Below are 21,890 nucleotides of genomic sequence, written 5' to 3' on the forward strand. Positions count from 1 at the left end.
GAATAAATTTGGCCGGCTTTGTAAGGCATATACACTTCTTCCACCACTTTCATTTGCTGCCAGCTGTTTGACATGTCAGGGGACGGCAAGACTGAAGCCATGGATCTGGATCCAAAGGGACATGCCGACGATCAGACGCTACCCAAGGATGGATTCGAGGCATTGACCCAAGAATACTATGCAGGAAAGCATATCAGCGAACCTGTCAAAGAGATCAAGGTATCCCATGTGACTTACCGACAACCCATTCCCTGGTGAATTGCTAACGCTCTGTCATGTCGCATTAGGACAAGTGGAAGCTCCTGCCAGCATTTCTCAAAGTCAAGGGTCTAGTGAAGCAGCATATTGATTCGTACAACTACTTTGTCAATGTCGATCTGCGCAAGATTATCAAAGCCAACGAGAAGGTCACCTCGGACGTCGATCCCAACTTTTATCTCAAGTATGTTATCTTCGACGCAATGCTCCCTTCACAACAAGGATAGCTGACGATATACGTTAGATACACGAGCATTCGCGTTGGTATGCCCGAACGCCTTGACGCCGACGTTGCCAACCGTAGCTATACACCACACGAGTGCCGACTGCGCGATCTCACCTATGCCGCCAATATCTACGTCGACGTCGAATACACGCGTGGAAAGCAAATCGTCAAACGCAAAAACGTCAACATTGGTCGTTTACCGGTGATGTTGCGTTCATCCAACTGTGTCCTTACAGGCCGCAACGAAGCAGAATTGGCTCGGATGAAAGAGTGTCCTCTTGATCCTGGTATGTGAAAGAGTTGCTCATTCTGCTGGATGAATGATCTCTAATTGGAATGCGTGTATATAGGTGGTTATTTTGTGGTCAAAGGCACTGAGAAAGTCATTTTGGTACAAGAACAATTGTCAAAGAATCGTATCATTGTGGAAGTTGATAAAAAGGGCAATGTGGTTGCAAATGTACAAAGGTAAGAAGGGATCATCATAAGGCGTGGCTCTTACTAATCTTAATGTGTAGTTCCACCCATGAGCGTAAATCCAAGACTGCCATCTTTGTCAAGAACAACAAGATCTACTTGAAGCACAATTCGATTGCAGAGGATATTCCAGTCGTCATCTTTATGAAGGTATTTCGTCAAGCTATCATCATAATGGGAAGGGAAGGAAGAATGGCTCATGTGTCATAATAATAGGCGTTGGGTATTCAATCGGATCAAGAAATTGTCCAAATGGTGTGTGGCAATGATCACAATTTGAACGACGCCTTCTCTATCAACATTGAAGAAGCTTCCAAGATGCGCATTTTCACTCAATTACAAGCATTGGAATACATTGGTGGAAAGGTCAAGGTGAACAGAAAGATGACGGCTGTGCGCAAAACCTTGGTAAGTGTGAATACGAGAAATGGGTATTGATTGATCTAACAAGGGTCATCTTTTAGGCTGAGGAAGCATTGGAAGTCATGGCTACCGTTATTCTCTCCCATATCCCTGTTGAAAATCTCAACTTTCGAGAAAAGAGCATCTATGCTGCAGTCATGATTCGTCGTGTCCTTATTGCCATGGGTGATGAAGTCAGCGTGGATGATCGTGATTACGTCGGTAACAAGCGTTTGGAATTGTAAGTTGAAAGGGAGGCAATCATTGTTTTGGATGGATGCTAAATGGTATGTGTGTAATAGGGCTGGTCAGCTGTTGTCGCTTCTTTTTGAAGATTTGTTCAAGAAATTCAACTCGGATTTGAAGCTTGCTGCCGACAAGGTGTTGAAGAAGCAAAATCGTACACAAGAATTCGACATCTTCAATCAGCTTATTCTGCACGGTGATCACATCACAGGCGGTTTTGTGAGAGCCATTTCCACTGGCAATTGGGTGTTGAAGCGTTTCAAAATGGATCGTGCTGGTATCACTCAAGTCCTTTCACGTCTTTCATACATTTCGGCTCTTGGTATGATGACGAGAATTTCATCCCAATTCGAAAAGACGCGCAAAGTATCTGGTCCTCGTTCACTTCAGCCATCTCAATGGGGTATGCTTTGTCCATCCGATACACCTGAAGGTGAAGCTTGTGGTCTAGTCAAGAATTTGGCGCTCATGACGCATATTACGACCGATGACGAGGAAGAACCTATTCGAAAGATTGCGTATACTCTTGGTGTACAAGGTAAAAGGATAAGATAAGATGGGATGAGCAACATCTGACACGCTTTGTTAGATGTGAATCTCTTGACTGGTGTTGAATTGTATCAGCCCAACACATATTTGGTGTTGCTCAATGGTGTCATTTTGGGTGTCACTCGTCGTACGCAAAAGTTTGTGGCAGATTTCCGCCGTCTTCGTCGAGCAGGTCGTATCTCTGAATTCGTCACAGTCTTTGTCAACACCCATCAACGCACAGTCAACTTGTCATCCGATGGTGGCCGTATTTGTCGTCCATTGATTATCGTTGAAAAAGGAAAACCTAGAGTCACTCAGGAACACATCAATGTAAGTAATGGTTGAAAAGTGTTCGTAGCATTGGATCTAATATGCCTTACTTCTTTCTTTAAAGGATTTGATTGCTGAGAAATTGACATTCGATGATTTCCTCAAGAAGGGTCTTGTTGAATACCTTGATGTGAACGAAGAAAGTGACGCCAATATTGCATGCTACGAACGCGACATCATTCCCCAAACGACCACTCATCTCGAAATCGAGCCTTTTACCATCTTGGGTGCTGTAGCAGGTCTCATTCCATACCCACATCACAACCAGTCGCCTCGTAACACGTAAGTGCATGATGAAACGATTATGATCCTTGCAGGTTATTAATATTTACCTTTTGTTTAGTTATCAATGTGCTATGGGTAAACAAGCTATTGGTGCTATTGGCTACAACCAATTGAATCGTATCGAAACCCTCATTTACTTGATGGTGTATCCTCAACAACCCATGGTCAAGAGTAAAACTATCGAGTTGATCGGTTATGATAAGGTAAACATGGAATGGTGCATGAATGAATTATCGGATCTAATCGGATGGTGTATAGCTACCTGCTGGTCAAAATGCTACTGTCGCTGTCATGAGTTACTCTGGTTATGATATTGAAGATGCGCTCGTCGTGAATAAGGTTTGTGAAAAGTACACCACGGATTTTACTTGAGGGGTAGCTAACATGGATGTATCATTATAGTCTGGTCTTGATCGAGGTTTTGGTCGTTGTCAGACAATGCGTAAATACGCAACCATGGTTAAGAGATATCCCAATGGAACGTAAGTTGTGATGCTATTACTTATTCATCAACCTGAATGCTCATTTTCCTCGTCATGATAGGCACGATCGCCTTGCAGATCCACCTGCTGAAGACTCTGACTTTTGGCATGAATCTTTCGAAGCTCTGGAAGCTGATGGTATTGCTGGTGTTGGCGAACCTATCAAGGATGGCACAGTCTACATCAATAAGCAAGTGCCTACAAGCACTAGTGTTGAACCAAGCGTGTCTGGTGGTGCACAAGCAGTTGCATACAAGGCTGCTCCTCTTCGATACAAGTCACCGCAAACCGGCTATGTCGACAAGGTGTTGTTTACTACCACTGAAAGTGATCAAACACTTATCAAGGTCAATGTGCGGCAAACGCGACGTCCTGAATTGGGTGACAAGTTTTCTTCACGTCACGGACAAAAGGGTGTGTGTGGTATCATTGTTCAACAAGAAGATATGCCCTTCTCGGATCAAGGCATTTCCCCTGATATTATTATGAACCCCCACGGTTTCCCATCTCGTATGACAGTCGGCAAAATGATTGAATTGCTTGCTGGTAAAGCAGGTGTCATGGCGGGTCAACTACAATATGGCACAGCATTTGGTGGAAGCAAAGTCGAGGACATGAGCAAGATTTTGATTGAGAAGGGCTTTAATTACTCTGGCAAGGATTATCTCAATTCAGGTAAGATGAGCCTAAAAGCAAAAAGGAATGAGTCCACTGATATGGAGATGTAGGTATCACTGGTGAACCGCTTTCGGCATACATTTTCTTTGGACCGATTTACTACCAAAAACTTAAACACATGGTCATGGATAAGATGCACGCACGTGCACGGTAAGTGTTGAGCCCTGAATGTGCCACATGCATTGCATACGATGCTTATTGATGTATGTATGATTATAGTGGTCCTCGTGCAACCTTGACGCGGCAGCCAACCGAGGGTCGATCTCGCGATGGTGGTTTGCGTTTGGGTGAAATGGAGCGTGATTGTTTGATCGGTTATGGTGCCAGTATGTTGCTACTTGAGCGGTTGATGATCTCGTCGGACATTTTCGAAATCCAAGTGTGTGATGAGTGTGGTCTCATTGGTTATGCAGCATGGTGTCAATACTGCAAGAGTAGTAAACACATTCGATCTATGCAAATACCGTATGCAGCCAAGTTACTCTTCCAGGAGCTCATGGCCATGAATATCGCACCAAGAATGATGCTGGAAGATGCATTGTAACATCAAAAAAAGTAACACTTATTTAGCCCTGTAAATACACAAATACATTTTTCTCTTTTCTTGCTTTATTCATCATGATGGCATTATTACATACATCCGGACTTTCATTATTCGACCAAGTAGCCGAACTAGGCCCTGAATGTGGTCATGTGCTTAGACTACCAATAAAGGTTATGAGATCGGTCCATGTAAAAGTAGAATGTGTGATCCATTGTTGACAGGATCTCTATCTCTCTTTCTCATGTCTTTACAAAGAACGGTTTGATGATGGTGGTTGATTTTCCAATTCGGGAAGGGTCGACAACAATGAGGCGCTATAAACACGTGGTGGGATCGCTTCAACGAAACAAGTCCAAGATGTCGTTCAAAAGTGGCACGTTGTGAATCCCGGGATATTGCAATGAATTTACTTTGTGAAACAAAATGTATACACCTCCCTTTTTTGATGGGTAGTAGAAAGCACAAATAAAAGCTCAAGTTGTTGTTTGTCGTACATCATGCATAGCGATTTGACGCCCCTTTGTATTTTAACCATGACGTGCATCATCACAGAGAGTTGCATTACAATGATTCGGGTCAAAGGCTGGGTAGTTTGCTTCCACTATGTATGCATAAAAGGAGGAGCGTGTGATCGGATGCAATAAATAAGAGACCGGTTGTACACCGCCGCCACAGACACGAAAGAACCTTCTGTGGCGAATATAACGTCTATCCCCCCTCATGCTTGGCAGCCTGTATCCATCCACATTTTTCCTTTTCAGTGCAAATCATATACCATTTCATATAAAACTGCCTTTTACTGTAGCATCCCTTTCACGTAACCTTTTCTTTTTTCCCCTTTTGCATCATTTCATTCCTTAAATCAGAACCTATATAAAACCATGGACGAGCATGTATTACCTACCACAGCAACAGCAGCTACATCTACATCGGCTATCTCATCACGAGAAGTAGAGCCTCGAGAAGGGTCACAGTTTGCCATCATGGGATCGGGAGCATCTTCTTCCTCCAATGCACAAGCCAACAACAACCACATGGATGATGGAGAATATGAAAATCCAACAGCCTATCAAGGCGCTATGGCATTGGTCAAATCGTCTTGGATCAATGTCCTCGTTGTTTTTATTCCTCTCGGCATCGCTAGTCATTTCGTATGGAACTCGACCGTGGTATTTATACTCAACTTTATTGCCATCATTCCTCTTGCCAAATTGCTTGGATTCGCTACAGAAGACATTGCTTTACGTACTGGAGAGGTAAAAGATCATACACATGCACATACAACATATACATGATGGATACATGTGCTTGGGGGGATGATGTATGTATGACAAGAATACTAACAAATGACCCAGGTTATTGGTGGATTACTGAATGCATCCTTTGGCAATGCCGTTGAGCTCATCGTTTCGATCATTGCACTAACACAAAACCTGGTGGTGGTGGTGCAAGCATCCATGTTGGGATCCATCTTGTCAAACTTGCTGCTGGTGCTTGGCATGTGTTTCTGGTTTGGCGGCATCCGTTATCAGGAGCAAGTTTTTAACCAGATTGTCGCACAAACATCTTCATCTCTCCTGTTCATCGCTACGATCTCATTGCTTCTCCCCGCAGCATTCTACGCTTCCGTTGGAAAAACAGAATCAGAGGAACAGCTCACACAAGACATTCTTCATATTTCTCGAGCAACCTCGGTCATTCTCTTGGTCATTTACTTTGCATATTTATTCTTTCAGGTACGTGAATGTGCACTTTTACCATCATTAGCATTACTCATTTTTATACAACCATAGCTAAAAACACACAAGGATCTGGTAAGGGTGAAGTAGGAGAAGGAAAATGACAACATGCTCATATTTGGATCCCACGTTAGTTTCTTCAAACGCCATCCGAAGCCCGAAGAGTGTCATATCAAACACAACGTACATCCACATTAACCAATGTTGAGCGTACAATGTATACTGGGAAGAACACAAAGAACCAACCTGAGGATGATGATGAGGAGGAAGTACCCCAAATGCCTTTTTGGATGTCTTGTTTAGCGTAAGTATTCAGCTCAGATTTGGCGGGGATGGATGGGGGGGAAGGGGATATGCAAGGATATTTTAGCTCATGCATATTGGTATACCTGACGTCAAGGTTGGTTGTCATTACAGCTCTTGTAGCCGTTTGTGCCGAGTTCCTTGTATCAGCCATTGAAGATGTTGTTGCACAATGGCACATTAGTGAAACCTTTGTTGGGCTCATTCTTCTCCCCATTGTCGGAAATGGTAAGCCTTATTGACAGTTGCCTTGTGTTGCGTATTAATCCTCAAACTCTCCCTCTCAGCTGCTGAACATGTTACTGCCGTTACCGTTGCTATGAAGAACAAGGTAACTTATTTTATGCATATGACCTGCAAACATGAGACATTTATGCCATGCTACGATAATAGATGGATCTTGCACTCGGTGTGGCAGTCGGAAGTAGCATGCAAATTGCATTGCTTGTGACACCGCTTATGGTGATCATTGGTTGGGGCATGGATGTGGAAATGAGTCTTTTGTTTAATGTATTCGAGACCGCAGTGATGTTAATAGCCGTTGTGATGGTCAACTACCTGATGATGGTAAGTCTCATCAATGCCGCTGCACCTTTTTTCAACGCTCATCAATTTTGCTTTCTTATTAAATAGGATGGCAAAAGCAATTGGCTTGAAGGTTTCATGCTGTTCGCCCTTTACATTGTCCTTGCAATCTGCTTTTACTATTACCCAGATGCTGCAGCGTCGGAACTTGGGGATGTGAATCAGTAACCTCTCTTCCTTGCATCACTCCATCTAGATTGTACATATAGTCCTTGTTGTTAAAGTATACCACTATCCATAATTTATCACTAAGATATAATTAAAAAAGGCTAAGAGAGCAAATGATGCTTTCGCTGTAATCTTTGTTGATCGCTTATCTTCCACACGTAGTAGATGCGAAAATGGCTTCCCGTTTAAAGAGTGAAGGAAACTTTAAAGACATGGTTACTGCATAAAAGGTTCACAAAGACTTGACACACAGCAAAAATTCATGCATGTATGGGTACAATCGGCTTTTCAAAATGCATGAATCGTATTAATATCAAAGTAGGGTATGTTATTCGTGTTCAGCTCATCAACAATGGGAATGTTTTTTTTGGAATTGGGATGTCTACAAGGTACAGTGCATGGGAGTGGGTGTCTATATATGTAGATAGGAATATATACTAATCGCTGCCAGCCACACCACCATCGCCAAGACCAACTGCCTTCTCAACCACTTCTCGCATGAGGTCCACGAGGGTGCTGCAAGTAATCACTAGGTGCATGGTGAGTGCTTCGGTATTCTCGAAAAGCTCCAAGCCAGTACGATCAATAACCAAACGCCCCAATTGTTTCAGGTATCCCATCCGATGACTATCAAATTCTGCAAGAAGCTTCCAATGACGACGACGTCTCTCTTCACCAGGTTGTGTTTCTTCAATGGCAGCCACTTCACACGTCAAGTCATGTGACAGCAAGCTTGGTCGTTTCCATCGTATCCAAAGTCCATCGAATTGCGTTTCATACACAAAGAGCAAATGTGATTTTGTTCGATTGACCAAAGGTGTTTGTTGCGTGTCGTTGGTGCATTCGACAATGATGTCCTTGTGGAAAGCTTTGCGAAATGCTTGTGCCACTTTGGTATTCTCCTCATTGTACAATACATTCTGAAATCCCCATGAATACGAATGTTCTTGTTCCTTGCGGTAGACCACATTCTTGGATCGATCCTTGATCTCATGGATTTGGGGTTTTGTAAGCGATTTCTTTGCAAAGTCATAAACAATGACATCCGATCTACTCTTCCTACGTTGCTGTTTTTTGGTGTCATAGGCACTGTCAAGCGCGTGTAGGATCAAATGCTGTCGACTACTATCACGACTGCTGGTAGATGTGCTTGGGCTGATGTTGGATAAACTTGGGGTATAAGAATGATGTCGTAATGACATGAAAGCCACATGCTGAGCAAGCTCCTCATTCACTGTGATTTCTGTAGTTGCCGATGGTGCTTGGCTTAATACGGATGCTGTAACAAAGCTCTCCATGCTATTGCTGCTCCCTGTTGAATGGCGTGGGCTGGTTTCATTTGGTATTTGGTAGTCGTCGTCATCGTTATCTGGGCTGACAGGTCGTTTATGATCACCTTCCTTGAAAGCTACCACCGTATTGATACCGTTGCCACTCCCCCTGGAATAGTCTTGGTCATCTTTCTCATGGGGTCGATCGTAAATGACGCGGGTGTGCTCATCGTCATCGTATACATTGGGCTTCTCGTAAACAGGCGAATCGATGGCATTGGGCTTTTGGGTATGAGGTAGCTCGTTGCTATGGACACAGTCGGTCATCTTGAAACAAATGCCGGGAGAGCGGAAAAGGAGTAAAAAGAAGAAAAGAAGGATGGCGTCTAAACGCAACCACTGGAAACTTTTTTTTTCTTACTGCGAGCTGCAGTTGCTAATGCGGGAGGGGGATCCATCACTACATCATACTCTTACTTGTCTATCTTGCTGTGTCACTGTTTGCCTTTGGTGAAATAAAGATTGATTTTCCCCTTTCAACCCTTGGGTGGTTACATCTTTCATTGGTAGCAAACGTGCCATTCATTGAGTGTCTCGTTGTTGTTTGTTTCTTTTTATCTCGGGTCGGTAATCTCCTTCCCCCATTGAGTTTTCCATTTTTGTGGATGTTGGTGATACAATGAATTGCTCCATGGAAGCACAAGGTATCCTGTGATTCCTACCACATGGCGCAACATCTTTTGGTTAGCATCGTTCATCTATAACATTATATAAATGATTGACATATTGGTGTCTGCCAAGATGGCGTGTGCATGTAGTTGGGACACTCACGCGTACGCGTTAGTGCAGTAGCTTGCATATGCCTTAATAACCATAATGGGACATCTCTCCGTTACATCTACTATCACCATGTAATACACAAGATCCTTTCTCCTCCTTGTGCAGGATTACCCGTGTAATAGTATAACATTGAATGGATTTTGTTTTCAGGGTCAATTTGGTTGTTCAAATGATAACAGCATGCCTCCTGACGAGAGCATACATCCAACAAGGGTAGTAGCAGCGTATCCGCAAACAATAATAAAAACAGGACTTTTGTTTACATTGACATAAAAATGGTGGTGGAGGGATAAACAATGATATTGAAGAGATCACTACAATGACTTTCTATACATTCTCTTCTAGTAGAAACATGGATGATTATCATGGTTTGGGGTGGGGTTCCCCTTTTCCTCGTGCATTTTCAAGTAGTGATGTGTATGGTTCCTGAGCGGGAAGAGAGCATTTAAGTCATCTATTATCATGCACATCACCGCTAATTAATTATTCAATTGCTTATCATCACTGGTTTCCTTCCACACACGGTACACACTCACTCATTCACTCACACCATACATCCATATATCCGCTCCTTTATTTGTCTTTTCAATGAACCCTCTTACGCGGTCATCCACAACTATTCGATCGCCATCGTCTACCCAGAGTGATCGCCGTGGTGACAAACCTGCTCGATTACGCATACGCTCCTCGTCCTTCTCCATTCGTCGACAAAGGTCTGATTCCCACTTTAACAAACCCGTCGGCCACAACTTGAGCACTAGCAACCAACGTCGTCCCAGCTTCGAATCACGCACACTCGTCCATGAGGAGCACCAACCTGTACAACTATCAGAAGAAGCAAACAGCAGCTTGTTAACAGTGAGCGATGGTCATAACGGTGGTGCTGCATCATCTGTTGACTCTGCCGGTTCCGATGACGAAGAAGACGACGATTACCGTTTCAACAAGGAGCTACCACAGCTTGTACAGTCGCCTTCAGAGTTGGATAACAGCAAGCCATTAGAGCGTCAAAAATCCATCACCAGTAGCTTCAAAGGGAAGCTTCATCTTTCTTCACCCATGCGAGCCAAGAGTATGTTTGATGGCATACGTGGATTCCATCACCATCAGCAGCAGCATAGAAACGCATCTTCACCTGTAGTCAATTACAATGAAATGGCATCACCATCATCACCACAACAATATGACGCTGATAGGTCTGTGCACGTACCACCATCATCCATTACGATCATGTGAACTTACCCATACTCTCATGTAGAGATCCATATGGCTTTGTCAAAGGAACACAATGGGTTTCCATGGAAGAATATGATGCATTTCAACGATCGTATCAACCTATCGCCGCACGACGACTCGCAAAATGGCGTCAATTACTTGCAGAACACAATAACCACTGGCCCCAACCAAGCAGCAAATGTAATTGATTGATTCTATTTTTACTCATCGGCTTGGGGACTGATTCTTTATATATCTATAGTCAAACGTTACATCCGCAAGGGAATTCCATCCGAGTTACGAGGACAGGTAGGAAAAAAGGGCATATTTACAACATCTTGTTGGAACCCCCATGATTGAGTAGAGTATGTCTTTAGGCATGGTTCTATTACAGTGGAGGTGAAGCCAAGCAGCAAGCCAATCCAAATGTTTATCAACAGCTTGTGGCCAAAGCGGAGAATATGGGAGAGAACAATGAATCGCTCGATGTCATTGAAAGAGGTAAAGGATATTGCTTGTGTGTCTGAGATGGCCCTGTAATAATGAACATACATTCAAAAATAGACTTGCACCGCACCTTTCCTGACAATATCCGATTCAAGAGCAAGGGCAATGGTTCAACCGATGATCGTCGAGATGATGTTCCAGCCATCCAATCGCTACGCAGAGTTCTCTTAGCCTTCTCGGTGTATTCACCTACCATTGGCTATTGTCAATCCCTCAATTACATTGCAGGCATGCTTCTATTGTTCATGGACGAGGAGAACGCTTTCTGGACCTTTGTGGCATTGATTGAAGATATTCTACCGCCCAACATTTACGATGTTACTATGGAAGGTGCCAATATCGATCAGACCATATTGATGATGTTGATTTCAGAACGCTGCCCACAAATTTGGAATCGTATCAGTGGCAACAAGTCATTTTGGGAATGCGAACAAGGAGAAGGGAATGGGATGCCTACAACCTCGTTGGTCACAAGCCATTGGTTCCTCACGCTCTTTATCAACATTTTGCCAACAGAGGTAAGTCCCAATTCATTCATGGTGCAAGGATGAATGATGCTCATTATCCATTTTGATCATGCAGTCGGTGCTTCGCGTTTGGGATTGTCTCTTCTAGTAAGCATTCTTTGTCTCTCACATACACAATGACAAGACACTGATTATCATCAATAGTGAGGGTCAGCGTGCTTTGTTTCGAGTAGCATTGGCTATCTTCAAGATGAATGAGCAAGCGATCCTTGCCGTTGATGACTCTCTGGAAGTTTTTCAAGTGATCCAAGTAAGATCAACGCTGTGATGTGGATACATGGGAAACGCGAATGTATGCTGATGACTATCCTCATAGAATATACCAAAACGAATGCTCGATTGCCATAAACTCCTTGACGTAAGTCGTTACATCACTTTGATTTGAAAAAGAGGCTGACATCTTTTCAAAGTATACCTACAACAAATATGCTTCCCTTACGCGTATCAGTGAACAAGACCTTGCTAAACGACGTGCCATGTTTCGCTCTCGTCGTGATCAGAGACGCAAAAATTCACCCTCTGGAAGACGAAAATTACATCGAGGCACAGTGCGTGGCACGATCCACAAAGCCAACAAGGAGGCTCGCAAGCTCGTTGAACGAGCAAAGACCGTACGGCGGTGATGATGATGATGATGATGGACGAACCTTGACGAGCTGGTGTCTCGTTGTCTCCCCCCTCCCATCCCTCAACACCCTATGTTGTCGCTTTCACTTGTCGCACGGCAGAGTATATCAATCAACCCATTTGCTTTTTCATTCCAATACAATATCCACCTTGCTTTTACGTAATCATTAAAATTGAAGATGATAAACCAGAGATCAAACGTTTTATATGATTCTATTAATGCAAGTTTGAATGGTAGAATGATACAATTTGGCAAGTGCTTGTTATAATCATGCATGGCTAGCATCTCCGAGTTGCTCGCTTGTCGCTTAAACACTACCTTTATTGTTATGGTCTTACAATAAGCTTACCCATTTACGCTACCAACTCGTAGCATTCACCTTTACAGAATATGATCTTATATGGGTATGGCCTTTGGAGACAACCAAACCCATTACCTATCATCATATTATCGGATGTACTGATAATTTTTGACTTGTTAACCATACCATGGTCCACTTGGAAAGACTTCATACGGTCTACCATAGGCGGATCTTCCTATAGGGGCAGGAACCATTATGCACTCGCCACCAATAAGATTGATTCTTCAAGCCCGCCCTCTCGGGATTTAACTGCACAAACACGCATCTTTAGCTCTGATATGAGTGGGGCGATTGACACTGAAAATAGACCACTTTCCATATAGCATCACGCTTACAGCATATGCAAAACATAAAGGTGCCTGTATCTCCAAACTCTACAATGAAGCATGGGGTCTTTAATCGAACAATGTTGCTCGCCAGGGTCGAAAGCACCCAGTGTAGAAGTTTGACGATCGAGGTCGCCAATCCCAGATTTGGCCAATGTCGCCACCCGCCAAAAAAAATTCAAGAGGTCGACCAGATCCAATTTGGCTGGTGCCGACATTTGGCAAATCTGGGATTGGCGACCTCGATCGTCAAACTTCTACACTGGGTGCTTTTGACCCTGGCGAGCAACATTGTTCGATTAAAGACCCCATGCTTCATTGTAGAGTTTCGAGATACAGGCACCTTTATGTTTTGCATATGCTTTAAGCGTGATGCTATATGAAAAGTGGTCTTTGTTTAATGACAAGCAGATAGACCCTGAGAGAGCAAAAGATGCAGAGGGACATCTTTGTGTAACCCAGCCGTTTTGCATGACTGGAAGCTACAATGCATGATACTCAAAATGCTCTGTATGAATAGCCATAAACTAGAAGCTATTAGCCACTTCCTCCAATTGCCAACCGTTGTCTATTCTACAACAATGGAACGATGCAGCTGCTGCAGACATTTATTTCCATGATTCGATTATCTTGATTCGAGTTGATTTGACTGAGCTACGATCAAAGAGAGATTACATCACTCTCCACATACATCATGCTCTATGTTGCTCAACTGATGTAATCGTGTTTGGGCGTAGCTCAGTCAAATCAACTCGGATCAAGGCAATTGAATCATGGAAATGAACGTCTGGAGTAGGAGAATCGTCCCCATGTCATACAATGGACAACAGTGCCGGTTGTGAGGAAATGGCTGTTAGCTCGCAATATATGGTCTATTGTCAATGGTATACAGTATCATCCTTCCATCCTTCCAGTCATGCAAAGTAGCTGAGTTACACAAAGAGGTCCCTCTGCATCTTTTGCTCTGCCAGGGTCCACCTACTTGACAATGAACAAAGACCACTCTTCATATAGCATCACGCTTACAAACCTAAAGGTGCCTGTATCTCCAAGCTTTACAATGAAATGTGGGGTTTATATTAGAGCAATGGGCTCGGCTTGGCCAACAGCACCTTGTGTGAAAGTTTCAAGTTCAATGTCGCAAACAGCCCAAAAAATATCTTTTTGGTCGTCGTCGTCGAAGAGGTCGACCCCCAGATCCAGTTTGGCTGGTGGCGACATTGCGAAATCTGGATTGGCAAGCTTGATCGTGAAACTTTCACACAAGGTGCTGTTGGCCAAGCCGAGCACAGTGCTCTATTCAAAACCCCATGTTTCATTGTAAAGTTTGGAGATACAGGCACCTTTATGTTTGTAAGCGTGATGCTATATGAGAAGTGGTCTTTGTTCATTGCCAAGTAGGTAGACCCTGGGGAGCCAAAGATGCAGAAGGACCTCTTTTGGTAACTCAGCTAAAAAGTCAGGACTTCAGGGACAATGCATGATAGGTACGCAACCCTCACTTTTATGTCATACATTGGCAGCTAATAGCCACTTTTGTGCATTCCCAACTTTTGTGCATTCTATTGTAGGTGGACGATGCTCCTGCTCTAGACATTCATTTCCATGATTAAAGTAGGTTGATCCGAGTTGATTTGGTTGAGTTACGCTCACACAAGATTACATCGGTTGAGCTACATCGAGCGTGCTCTATGTCCAGAGTGATGTAAACTCTCTTTGGCCGTAGCTCAGTCAAATCAGCTCGGATCAACCTACTTTAATCATGGAAATGAATGTCTGGAGCAGGGGCATCGTTCCCATGCAGTGGATCTCGCAACAATGATGATTGGATAAAAGTGGCCGTTAGCTAGCAATACATGCCTGTTCCTAGGTGATCCATAAAGTAATTATACATTGACCCTTTCATTCATGCAAACGTAGCTGAGTTACACAAAGAGGTCCCTCTGCATCTTTTGCTCTGCCAGGGTCCACCTACTTGACAATGAACAAAGACCACTCTTCATATGGCATCACGCTTACAAACCTAAAGGTGCCTGTATCTCCAAGCTTTACAATGAAATGTGGGGTTTTTATTAGAGCAATGGGCTCGGCTTGGCCAACAGCATCTTGTGTGAAAGTTTCAAGTTCAATGTCGCAAACAGCCCAAAAAATATCTTTTTGGTCGTCGTCGTCGAAGAGGTCGACCCCCAGATCCAGTTTGGCTGGTAGCAACATTGTGAAATCTGGGATTGGCAAGCTTGATCGTGAAACTTTCACACAAGGTGCTGTTGGCCAAGCCGAGCACACTGTTCTATCAAAGACCCCACGTTTGATTGTAAAGTTTGGAGATACAGGCACCTTTACGTTTGTAAGCGTGATGCTATATGAATAATGGTCTTTGTTTAATGCAAAGCAGTATGACTATAATAGAGCAAAAGATGCAGAGGACGTGTGTGTGTAACTTGAGTCATTCAGCACAGGCGATGCATGATTCTTGTACACTATTTAGGAATAGTTCAAAATGCCAGCTCATAACCTAGTCCTCCCGTTCTCCATTGGTTGCCCAATCCAATGCATACGAACGATTGTCATGCTCCAGCCCATCATTCCCATCCTTCAACTTTCTTGATCCGAGTGGATTTGAATGAAAAACGCGCAAACACAGAAGTATCATCCAAATCACAAAAATTAATCTGATTGATTATATTTAAACTGCTACTTGATAGCTCATTCCTCCCATTTAGCTTTTTTATCCAACCCAATGCATGCGAACGATTGTCCTGCTCCAGCCCATCATTCCCATCCTTCAACTTTCTTGATACGAGAGGATTTGACTGAGAAACGCTCGAACACAGAAGTATCATCCAATATGAGAAAAATCATTTTGCAAAGTTATATGTAAACTGCCAGCTAGCAACCCATTCCTCCCATTCACCTTTGTTGCCCAAAACAATGAATGTGAACTATTGTTCTGCTCCAGCCCAGCATGTTCATCCTTCAACTTCCTTGATCCGAGGGGATTTGATTGAACAACACTTGTACTCATCCAAGCTTCAGAGAGATCAATTTGATTTCCAGTTCTTCCACTCTCCACTTCTTGTCTTTTCCTTCCATTCTCAACTGTTGCCCCATTCAGGTACAACTACCACCTGCAAACAATTGTGCTGCTTCAGCCCATCATGTCAATGCTACAACTATCTTGATCCGATTGTCTTTGACTGATTGGCAAGTCCATCATGGCGTGTGCATCCCACTACAACACACGAATCTTTTGACACCACACCTTCTCTTGTACACTCCTCCACCACGACCAATCGTAACAGCATTCATTTGCAGCAGCTACCATTAGCAAGGGCTTTACTGCATTGTCTCAAACAGCGTTCTTTACTTGCGGCAACTTGCGTTACAGCCTTTTCACGTGGACAGCAGATAGCGATCATATAGAAGCAGCTTTATTTACGTGTAGCAACTTACTTCAATACATACAACTTCCTATGGATATGGATCTGAATATTGGTGGGATACATGGGATGGAAGGAATTGGGTATGTACATCGCACGGGAAAAAGAGTGTATCCAATGTCAACTTGACCATTACATTTGATGCCATCATCCTGAACGATTGGTGCATCCGATTATCGTACTTGACGCTATTGTATGGCAGCGATTGCCATCGACCATGTGCAGCCATCATCATCCAACTCAATGCTTTGAGAAGCCATCATGCATATGGATTAACACACCATCACGCACCAAGAGCCACCTCACATCCACCTGGTCACATTCCACAATGCACACCCAAAGGATAGAAACGTTCCAAATCGATGTATCTTCTCATTGGGGCAATTCGTTGTGCTTCTCAATCTATCTCTTGAGAATGATGTTGGATGAAAACATCTCCTTGGCCAACCACCACGTTTCTACAGGACACTCCTTCTTCTAGAGTTGGACCTCGTCGTGTGAGAGCACGTGACGCATCGTATTATAGAAAGATTCAATGTATGGCAAATGCAGGATTGTAAAAATAAATCCACTTGTGAATGCTGTGATAAAGGAAAAAGAGAGGACAACAAGGAGAAAGGGTCTGATTGATTCATTGTGTCTTTGAACAAAGGCTGCATTCGATAGTATGCATAACCCAATTGTGATTAGATCTTCTTTGTCCATATGCCGTAACACGTTCCCTCTGTGATTAGGTGTTGTTATCGATTTACGGCCGAAGATGGTGATTGTAGTAGCCCGGACCCTTAAAGCAGAATATCCCCCAATCCACCTTACGACCACGCTTATTCACCACGAAACATGACAACGCGATTAAATGATCACTACTCGCATCTGAGCAAGTTACAGTGACTTGAAACTTACTTACATGGTAATGATACGTGTATGTTAAGCGGAGTCATTCAAGGTGATGTGTAGACAGCTACTTACATGGTAAGGAAACGTGTATATCAAGCGGAGTCATCCAACATGCATATTATTCAGCGGTAAGAGTGAGGAGAATTGTATTAACCGATCATGCAAAAGCATAGTAGGTGACGAACTTAATGCATATGAATGTTTGGAGGAGTAACTGATTGGATCAGAAACGACATGACAGCTCTTTGGATATTGCGACAATCTCACATCTATGCCATCAACAACACCTAATAGATGACCCTTTTTACAATGGCAACGATCAAATTTGAAATAAACATGTGTGCAATAGATTGACATAGGTCAAGATGATAGTTTATTGTAGCCAAGGATGACAAATTGATATGGATGATCAAAGAAAGAGGATTGATTGCATGCAGGATTTACATTTGTCAGCGGGTGGGGGGCGGGATGACAACTACTTAAAGCGGGAAAACTATGCGCTCTTCTCTTTTTCCCACCATCTCTATTTTTTCCAAATATGCGAGCAGTTCTTGTCAAGCAACCCGGTAAGTGAAGCACCATTGTCACAATCGCATCGCCTCATTGTCCATTCCAGGTGACGCCCAACAACTTTACATTGGCGAATACCCCACTCCTACTCCCAATGACTCCCAAATTTTGGTCAAGGTAAAGGATGGGCGTGAATACGTTAGACGCGTCGTTATTGACTTTGACTCCCATATTAGGTCAAATGCTTTTGCTTGAACCGAATGGATATTGTTCAACGTCAAGGCAATTACCCACCTCCTCCTGGTGCAAGCCCTCTTTTGGGTGTAGAAGTCTCTGGCATCGTTGAATCGGTTGGCAAAAATGGTATGTCGTTGTCAAATACAATATGCATCCGTCATCTTACAAATCCACAATCATTATTAAGTGACCAAGTTCAAGGTTGGTGATGCTGTTTTCGGTTTGATGGGCGGTGGCGGTTATGCAGAGGTAAGCTAAAGGATTTATACACAATGAAAGAGCATGCGGCTGATTGATTCATTGTTAGTACGCTGTGATGGAAGAAGCCCTTGCATTGCATAAACCCGATGCTATCAGCTTTGAGCAAGCTGCTGCCATTCCCGAAACTTGGTTCACTGCCTATCAAGCTCTCTTCTTTGTGGCCGGCCTCGAAAAGGGTCAAGATGTCTTGATTCATGCTGGTGCTTCAGGCGTCGGCATTGCTGCTATTCAATTGGCAAAGAATGCTGGAGCGTAAGTAAACCCCACATCCAAAAGACATATAGAACCGTCAATTGACAATCATCATTCATTTTATAGTAAGCGCATCTTCATCACAGCCGGTAGTGATGAGAAGGTTGCTTTCTGTGAGAGCCTTGGTGCTACAAAGGGTATCAACTACAAGAAGCAAGAATGGGCAGAGGAGGTAAAGCTGATGGAACATGTACAACGTGGACATTTGATTGACTGAGGTGTGTGTAAAGATTGCCAAGGAAACATCCAACCGAGGTGTAGACGTGATCATCGATTTCGTTGGCAAGGACTACTTTGAAAAGAATCTCGGCACATTGGCTGTTGATGGTCGTATGGTCCTTTTGGCGTTCCTTTCCGGTACCTTTCATATCCACCCATCCACCCATCATCACTTGTCATCACTCATCCCATATATCATATTGTAGGCCCTGTTATCGAAAAGGTCAACATTGCCCCTATGCTGAAAAAGCGTCTTAGAGTAAGTCGATGGGGCTGTGCATTTGCAAGTAGTACGCATGAGATTGATATTCCCGCATTTGTATAGGTTGAAGGCTCTGCACTTCGCAGTCGCTCGCTCGAATATCAAAGCCGTTTGCGTGATGCTCTTGCTCAACATGTGATTGATGAGCACTTTGCAAAGAGTTCCAACGACTACAAGTTGTTCATCGAGAAAGAATTTGACTGGAACGATATCATTGACGCACATCTTTTGATGGAAAGCAACAAGACCATGGGCAAGATTGTCGTAAAGGTCACCTAAGACTTTTTTTATTGGTGTACGAGAATGAAAGAATCCACTTATTTCTCCTATAAGAATAAACAATAAAATTGCTTTTATGAGCATTCTCTCTCTCTATATATATTTATGACCAATGCTATATACTTACAGGGATCTCAACCTCACCAGCATCAATGGCATCGCAAAGGTCCTTGGGGCTTTGACCATCGACAGTGCAGCCGACCGAGTTGGCAGTACCAAGGATTTCCTTGACAGTACCCTTGAGCTCACGGGCGAAAGACTTGTAACGCATGGTGCGAGCAATTTCAATGATCTCATCCAAAGGAATGTTACCAGTGTGCTTGACTAATATCATCATCCAACACGATTGATTAATATCACTCTTCAATGCCAATTATCCATCCAGCCACTTACTGTTCTTATCTTTCTTGCGATCACGTGGGGGTTCCTTAAGAGCCTTGATGACAAGGGAAGAAGCGGAAGGCACAACAGCAACTTGAGCTTGACGGTTTTGGATGGTCAACTGAATAGTGACACGAAGACCCTTCCAGTCCTTGGTGTTCTTCATGATGTCTTCGCCAACCTTCTTGGGAGAAAGACCAAGAGGACCGATCTTGGGAGCTATAATACAATGGTTTGTTCAATAACACAGGTCGTCATGCCGTTATCAGAATGCGTCGCATTTACCCAAAGCAGAGGAGGCAGCCAATTCACCACCTAACAAACAATACAATGTGTGAGTGTCGTCGTCTTTTTGGTATATCTCATGTCGAGTTTCACGTACCAGTGGCGCGAAGGTAGATGATCTTGACCTCGTTGGGATCGAACTTTGGTGGCATCTAACAATTGTATTAGGATGGATGAATGGATGGATGGATTGGATGTAACTTGGATACACACCTCTGGTCAACTGTGAAAGAGGAGGATCTCACTATTGCCTTGCTGGCACTGACATTCATTCTTCCCTTCCCAAGCTGGAGCTTAAAATTCCTGTTTTCATTGGCTGATGGTTGCCATGCGAGGATTGGCTAGGCAACCCGCTCCCCCCCTTTCATGCTGTCATTTTAGTTAGCCGTCATTCAATACACTTGTTTTCGAAAATGCATAAATTCAAGTCATACTTTTGTACTTGCTCTTTTCATCCTAATAGTCTAAGAGCAATCATATCATTGTTGTTGTTGCTTATACATGAAAATGAAGAATGCTACTCATAATCAATCGACAATGATGTTAAAGCAGATCATAAAGAGACAATATGAATACGAAGCATAAAAGAACTCGTTTATTAGATGAAATTGCATATTAAAGGCCTTTTTCCCTGTATAAGTTGTATATGAACAAAAGCGAGAACATAGAATCAAAGAACGAGTTGCCATGAAAAATCAGAGCAGATGTTTTTAGATAGTGAGCCAAGGCATGGAGACCATCAAGTATCGGGTAGCTTCTTCAGTCACTGGTCCGTCAGGAGTCTCAGTTACGATGCTAGTAGTGGTACCACTGGTAACAGTGCTGGTGGGCAAGAGGCGTTCATCACCATCATCACCATCATCGCCATCCTCAGGGGTAGGAGTAAGGATAGGCTTGGTAGGAGGCACAGTGCGGGTGATAGTGGTTGTAGTAACTGACTCTGGTTCGTAATCGGTGCTTACGCCGGTAGTGGTGTAGTAGACATACTTGGTCTTCTTTTCATCCCAATCCTTGCCCCACTTGTCATCCTTGCCCCACTTGTCATCATCCCAATCATTGCCCCACTTGTCGTCATCCCACTTGTCGTCCTTGCCGCCCCACTTGTCGTCCTTGCCGCCCCACTTGTCGCCTTTGCCGCCCCACTTTTCGTCATCCTTGTCATCCCATTCATCATCGTCATCCCACTTGCCGCCCTTGTCATCATCCCATTCATCATCGTCATCATCCCAATCGCCACCCTTCTTCTTGTAGAAGGCATTGAGTTGAGGAACAACGCGAATGGCACCAGAGCCTTCAACATTGGCAGAGTCGATAGCATTCAATGAGATCTCGTGTTCACCAGCAGCAAGAACAAAGGTAGCATGGCTGAAGCGTTCATCTTCAAGAGCTTCCTCAGGAGTCTCAGCGAACATGTTTTCTTCGTTGGCACCTTCACTGGTGATACCAATGACTTCACCATTGTCAAGGACTTCAAAAGCATCACCGCCTATCATAAATCATGCATTAATGGATCATTCTCGAATATGCATGCATGTGTGTGTAACGTTACCAAGCTTGTAATCAGTGATCTGCAAACGAGCGGGTGCATCAAGGTTCAAGGTAAAGGTGCGATCGGCTGACTTGTCAGCTGCCCAGTTGAAAGTTTGGAAATCGGCACCCATTTCAAGGGCAATGGGTTCAGCTGGAGCTGCTTCAGAGGAGACTTCCATGTTGTTGTTGACTTGAGGTGCAGGAGCAGCTGTAGCCAAAGTGGCCAGCATGGCAGCGGAAACCAAAGAGAGGGAAAAGCGCATGATTGTTATTATGAGAAGGAGTTGTTGTTATGAGAAGATGAGTTGTTGGTAAAGTTGATACGATTGACATTGATCGATCCTCTTTTATAGTCTTCGATTCCCAATGTAACCATGGCAAACAGCAAGTTGACAAGGCTGTTACAAG

General features: G+C 43.6%; 7 protein-coding genes across 7 annotated transcripts; 4 read left to right on the forward strand and 3 right to left on the reverse strand.

The window, feature by feature from the left end:
* Window positions 1-72: 72 nt before the first annotated feature.
* O0I10_002540 (DNA-directed RNA polymerase III subunit RPC2) lies at window positions 73-4,459 on the forward strand (the record flags this gene model as incomplete). The annotated part of the gene is made up of 16 exons (XM_058482622.1): window positions 73-219; window positions 288-442; window positions 503-771; window positions 835-952; window positions 1,003-1,111; window positions 1,178-1,369; window positions 1,426-1,604; window positions 1,666-2,147; window positions 2,199-2,470; window positions 2,535-2,752; window positions 2,814-2,958; window positions 3,014-3,094; window positions 3,158-3,237; window positions 3,299-3,912; window positions 3,966-4,065; window positions 4,135-4,459. The coding sequence occupies 16 exons, from the start codon at window positions 73-75 to the stop codon at window positions 4,457-4,459; spliced, it is 3,486 nt and encodes a 1,161-aa protein (XP_058346646.1).
* Window positions 4,460-5,340: 881 nt separating this feature from the next.
* On the forward strand, window positions 5,341-7,254 carry O0I10_002541 (calcium/proton exchanger; the record flags this gene model as incomplete). Its single annotated transcript, XM_058482623.1, has 8 exons — window positions 5,341-5,715; window positions 5,815-6,195; window positions 6,253-6,273; window positions 6,333-6,502; window positions 6,599-6,729; window positions 6,789-6,832; window positions 6,895-7,068; window positions 7,135-7,254. 8 exons carry the CDS (start codon window positions 5,341-5,343, stop codon window positions 7,252-7,254), a joined length of 1,416 nt encoding a protein of 471 aa, XP_058346647.1.
* Window positions 7,255-7,691: 437 nt separating this feature from the next.
* O0I10_002542 (uncharacterized protein) lies at window positions 7,692-8,852 on the reverse strand (the record flags this gene model as incomplete). The annotated part of the gene is made up of 1 exon (XM_058482624.1): window positions 7,692-8,852. The coding sequence occupies one exon, from the start codon at window positions 8,850-8,852 to the stop codon at window positions 7,692-7,694; it is 1,161 nt and encodes a 386-aa protein (XP_058346648.1).
* A 1,101-nt stretch (window positions 8,853-9,953) lies between these two features.
* O0I10_002543 (uncharacterized protein) lies at window positions 9,954-12,237 on the forward strand (the record flags this gene model as incomplete). Its single annotated transcript, XM_058482625.1, has 9 exons — window positions 9,954-10,561; window positions 10,624-10,781; window positions 10,843-10,889; window positions 10,958-11,081; window positions 11,145-11,605; window positions 11,670-11,701; window positions 11,759-11,864; window positions 11,931-11,972; window positions 12,025-12,237. 9 exons carry the CDS (start codon window positions 9,954-9,956, stop codon window positions 12,235-12,237), a joined length of 1,791 nt encoding a protein of 596 aa, XP_058346649.1.
* Window positions 12,238-17,804: 5,567 nt separating this feature from the next.
* Window positions 17,805-19,286, forward strand: O0I10_002544 (uncharacterized protein; the record flags this gene model as incomplete). Its single annotated transcript, XM_058482626.1, has 9 exons — window positions 17,805-17,832; window positions 17,883-17,953; window positions 18,013-18,139; window positions 18,201-18,262; window positions 18,321-18,526; window positions 18,593-18,698; window positions 18,757-18,883; window positions 18,952-19,004; window positions 19,071-19,286. 9 exons carry the CDS (start codon window positions 17,805-17,807, stop codon window positions 19,284-19,286), a joined length of 996 nt encoding a protein of 331 aa, XP_058346650.1.
* Window positions 19,287-19,324: 38 nt separating this feature from the next.
* On the reverse strand, window positions 19,325-20,104 carry O0I10_002545 (60S ribosomal protein L12; the record flags this gene model as incomplete). Its single annotated transcript, XM_058482627.1, has 5 exons — window positions 19,325-19,333; window positions 19,414-19,610; window positions 19,680-19,886; window positions 19,953-19,982; window positions 20,050-20,104. The coding sequence occupies 5 exons, from the start codon at window positions 20,102-20,104 to the stop codon at window positions 19,325-19,327; spliced, it is 498 nt and encodes a 165-aa protein (XP_058346651.1).
* A 558-nt stretch (window positions 20,105-20,662) lies between these two features.
* O0I10_002546 (uncharacterized protein) lies at window positions 20,663-21,745 on the reverse strand (the record flags this gene model as incomplete). Its single annotated transcript, XM_058482628.1, has 2 exons — window positions 20,663-21,438; window positions 21,502-21,745. The coding sequence occupies 2 exons, from the start codon at window positions 21,743-21,745 to the stop codon at window positions 20,663-20,665; spliced, it is 1,020 nt and encodes a 339-aa protein (XP_058346652.1).
* Window positions 21,746-21,890: the final 145 nt, after the last annotated feature.

The sequence above is a fragment of the Lichtheimia ornata genome (assembly GCF_029851405.1).
Source record: "Lichtheimia ornata isolate CBS 291.66 chromosome Unknown scaffold00007, whole genome shotgun sequence".
In the NCBI taxonomy this organism is placed as follows: domain Eukaryota; kingdom Fungi; phylum Mucoromycota; class Mucoromycetes; order Mucorales; family Lichtheimiaceae; genus Lichtheimia; species Lichtheimia ornata.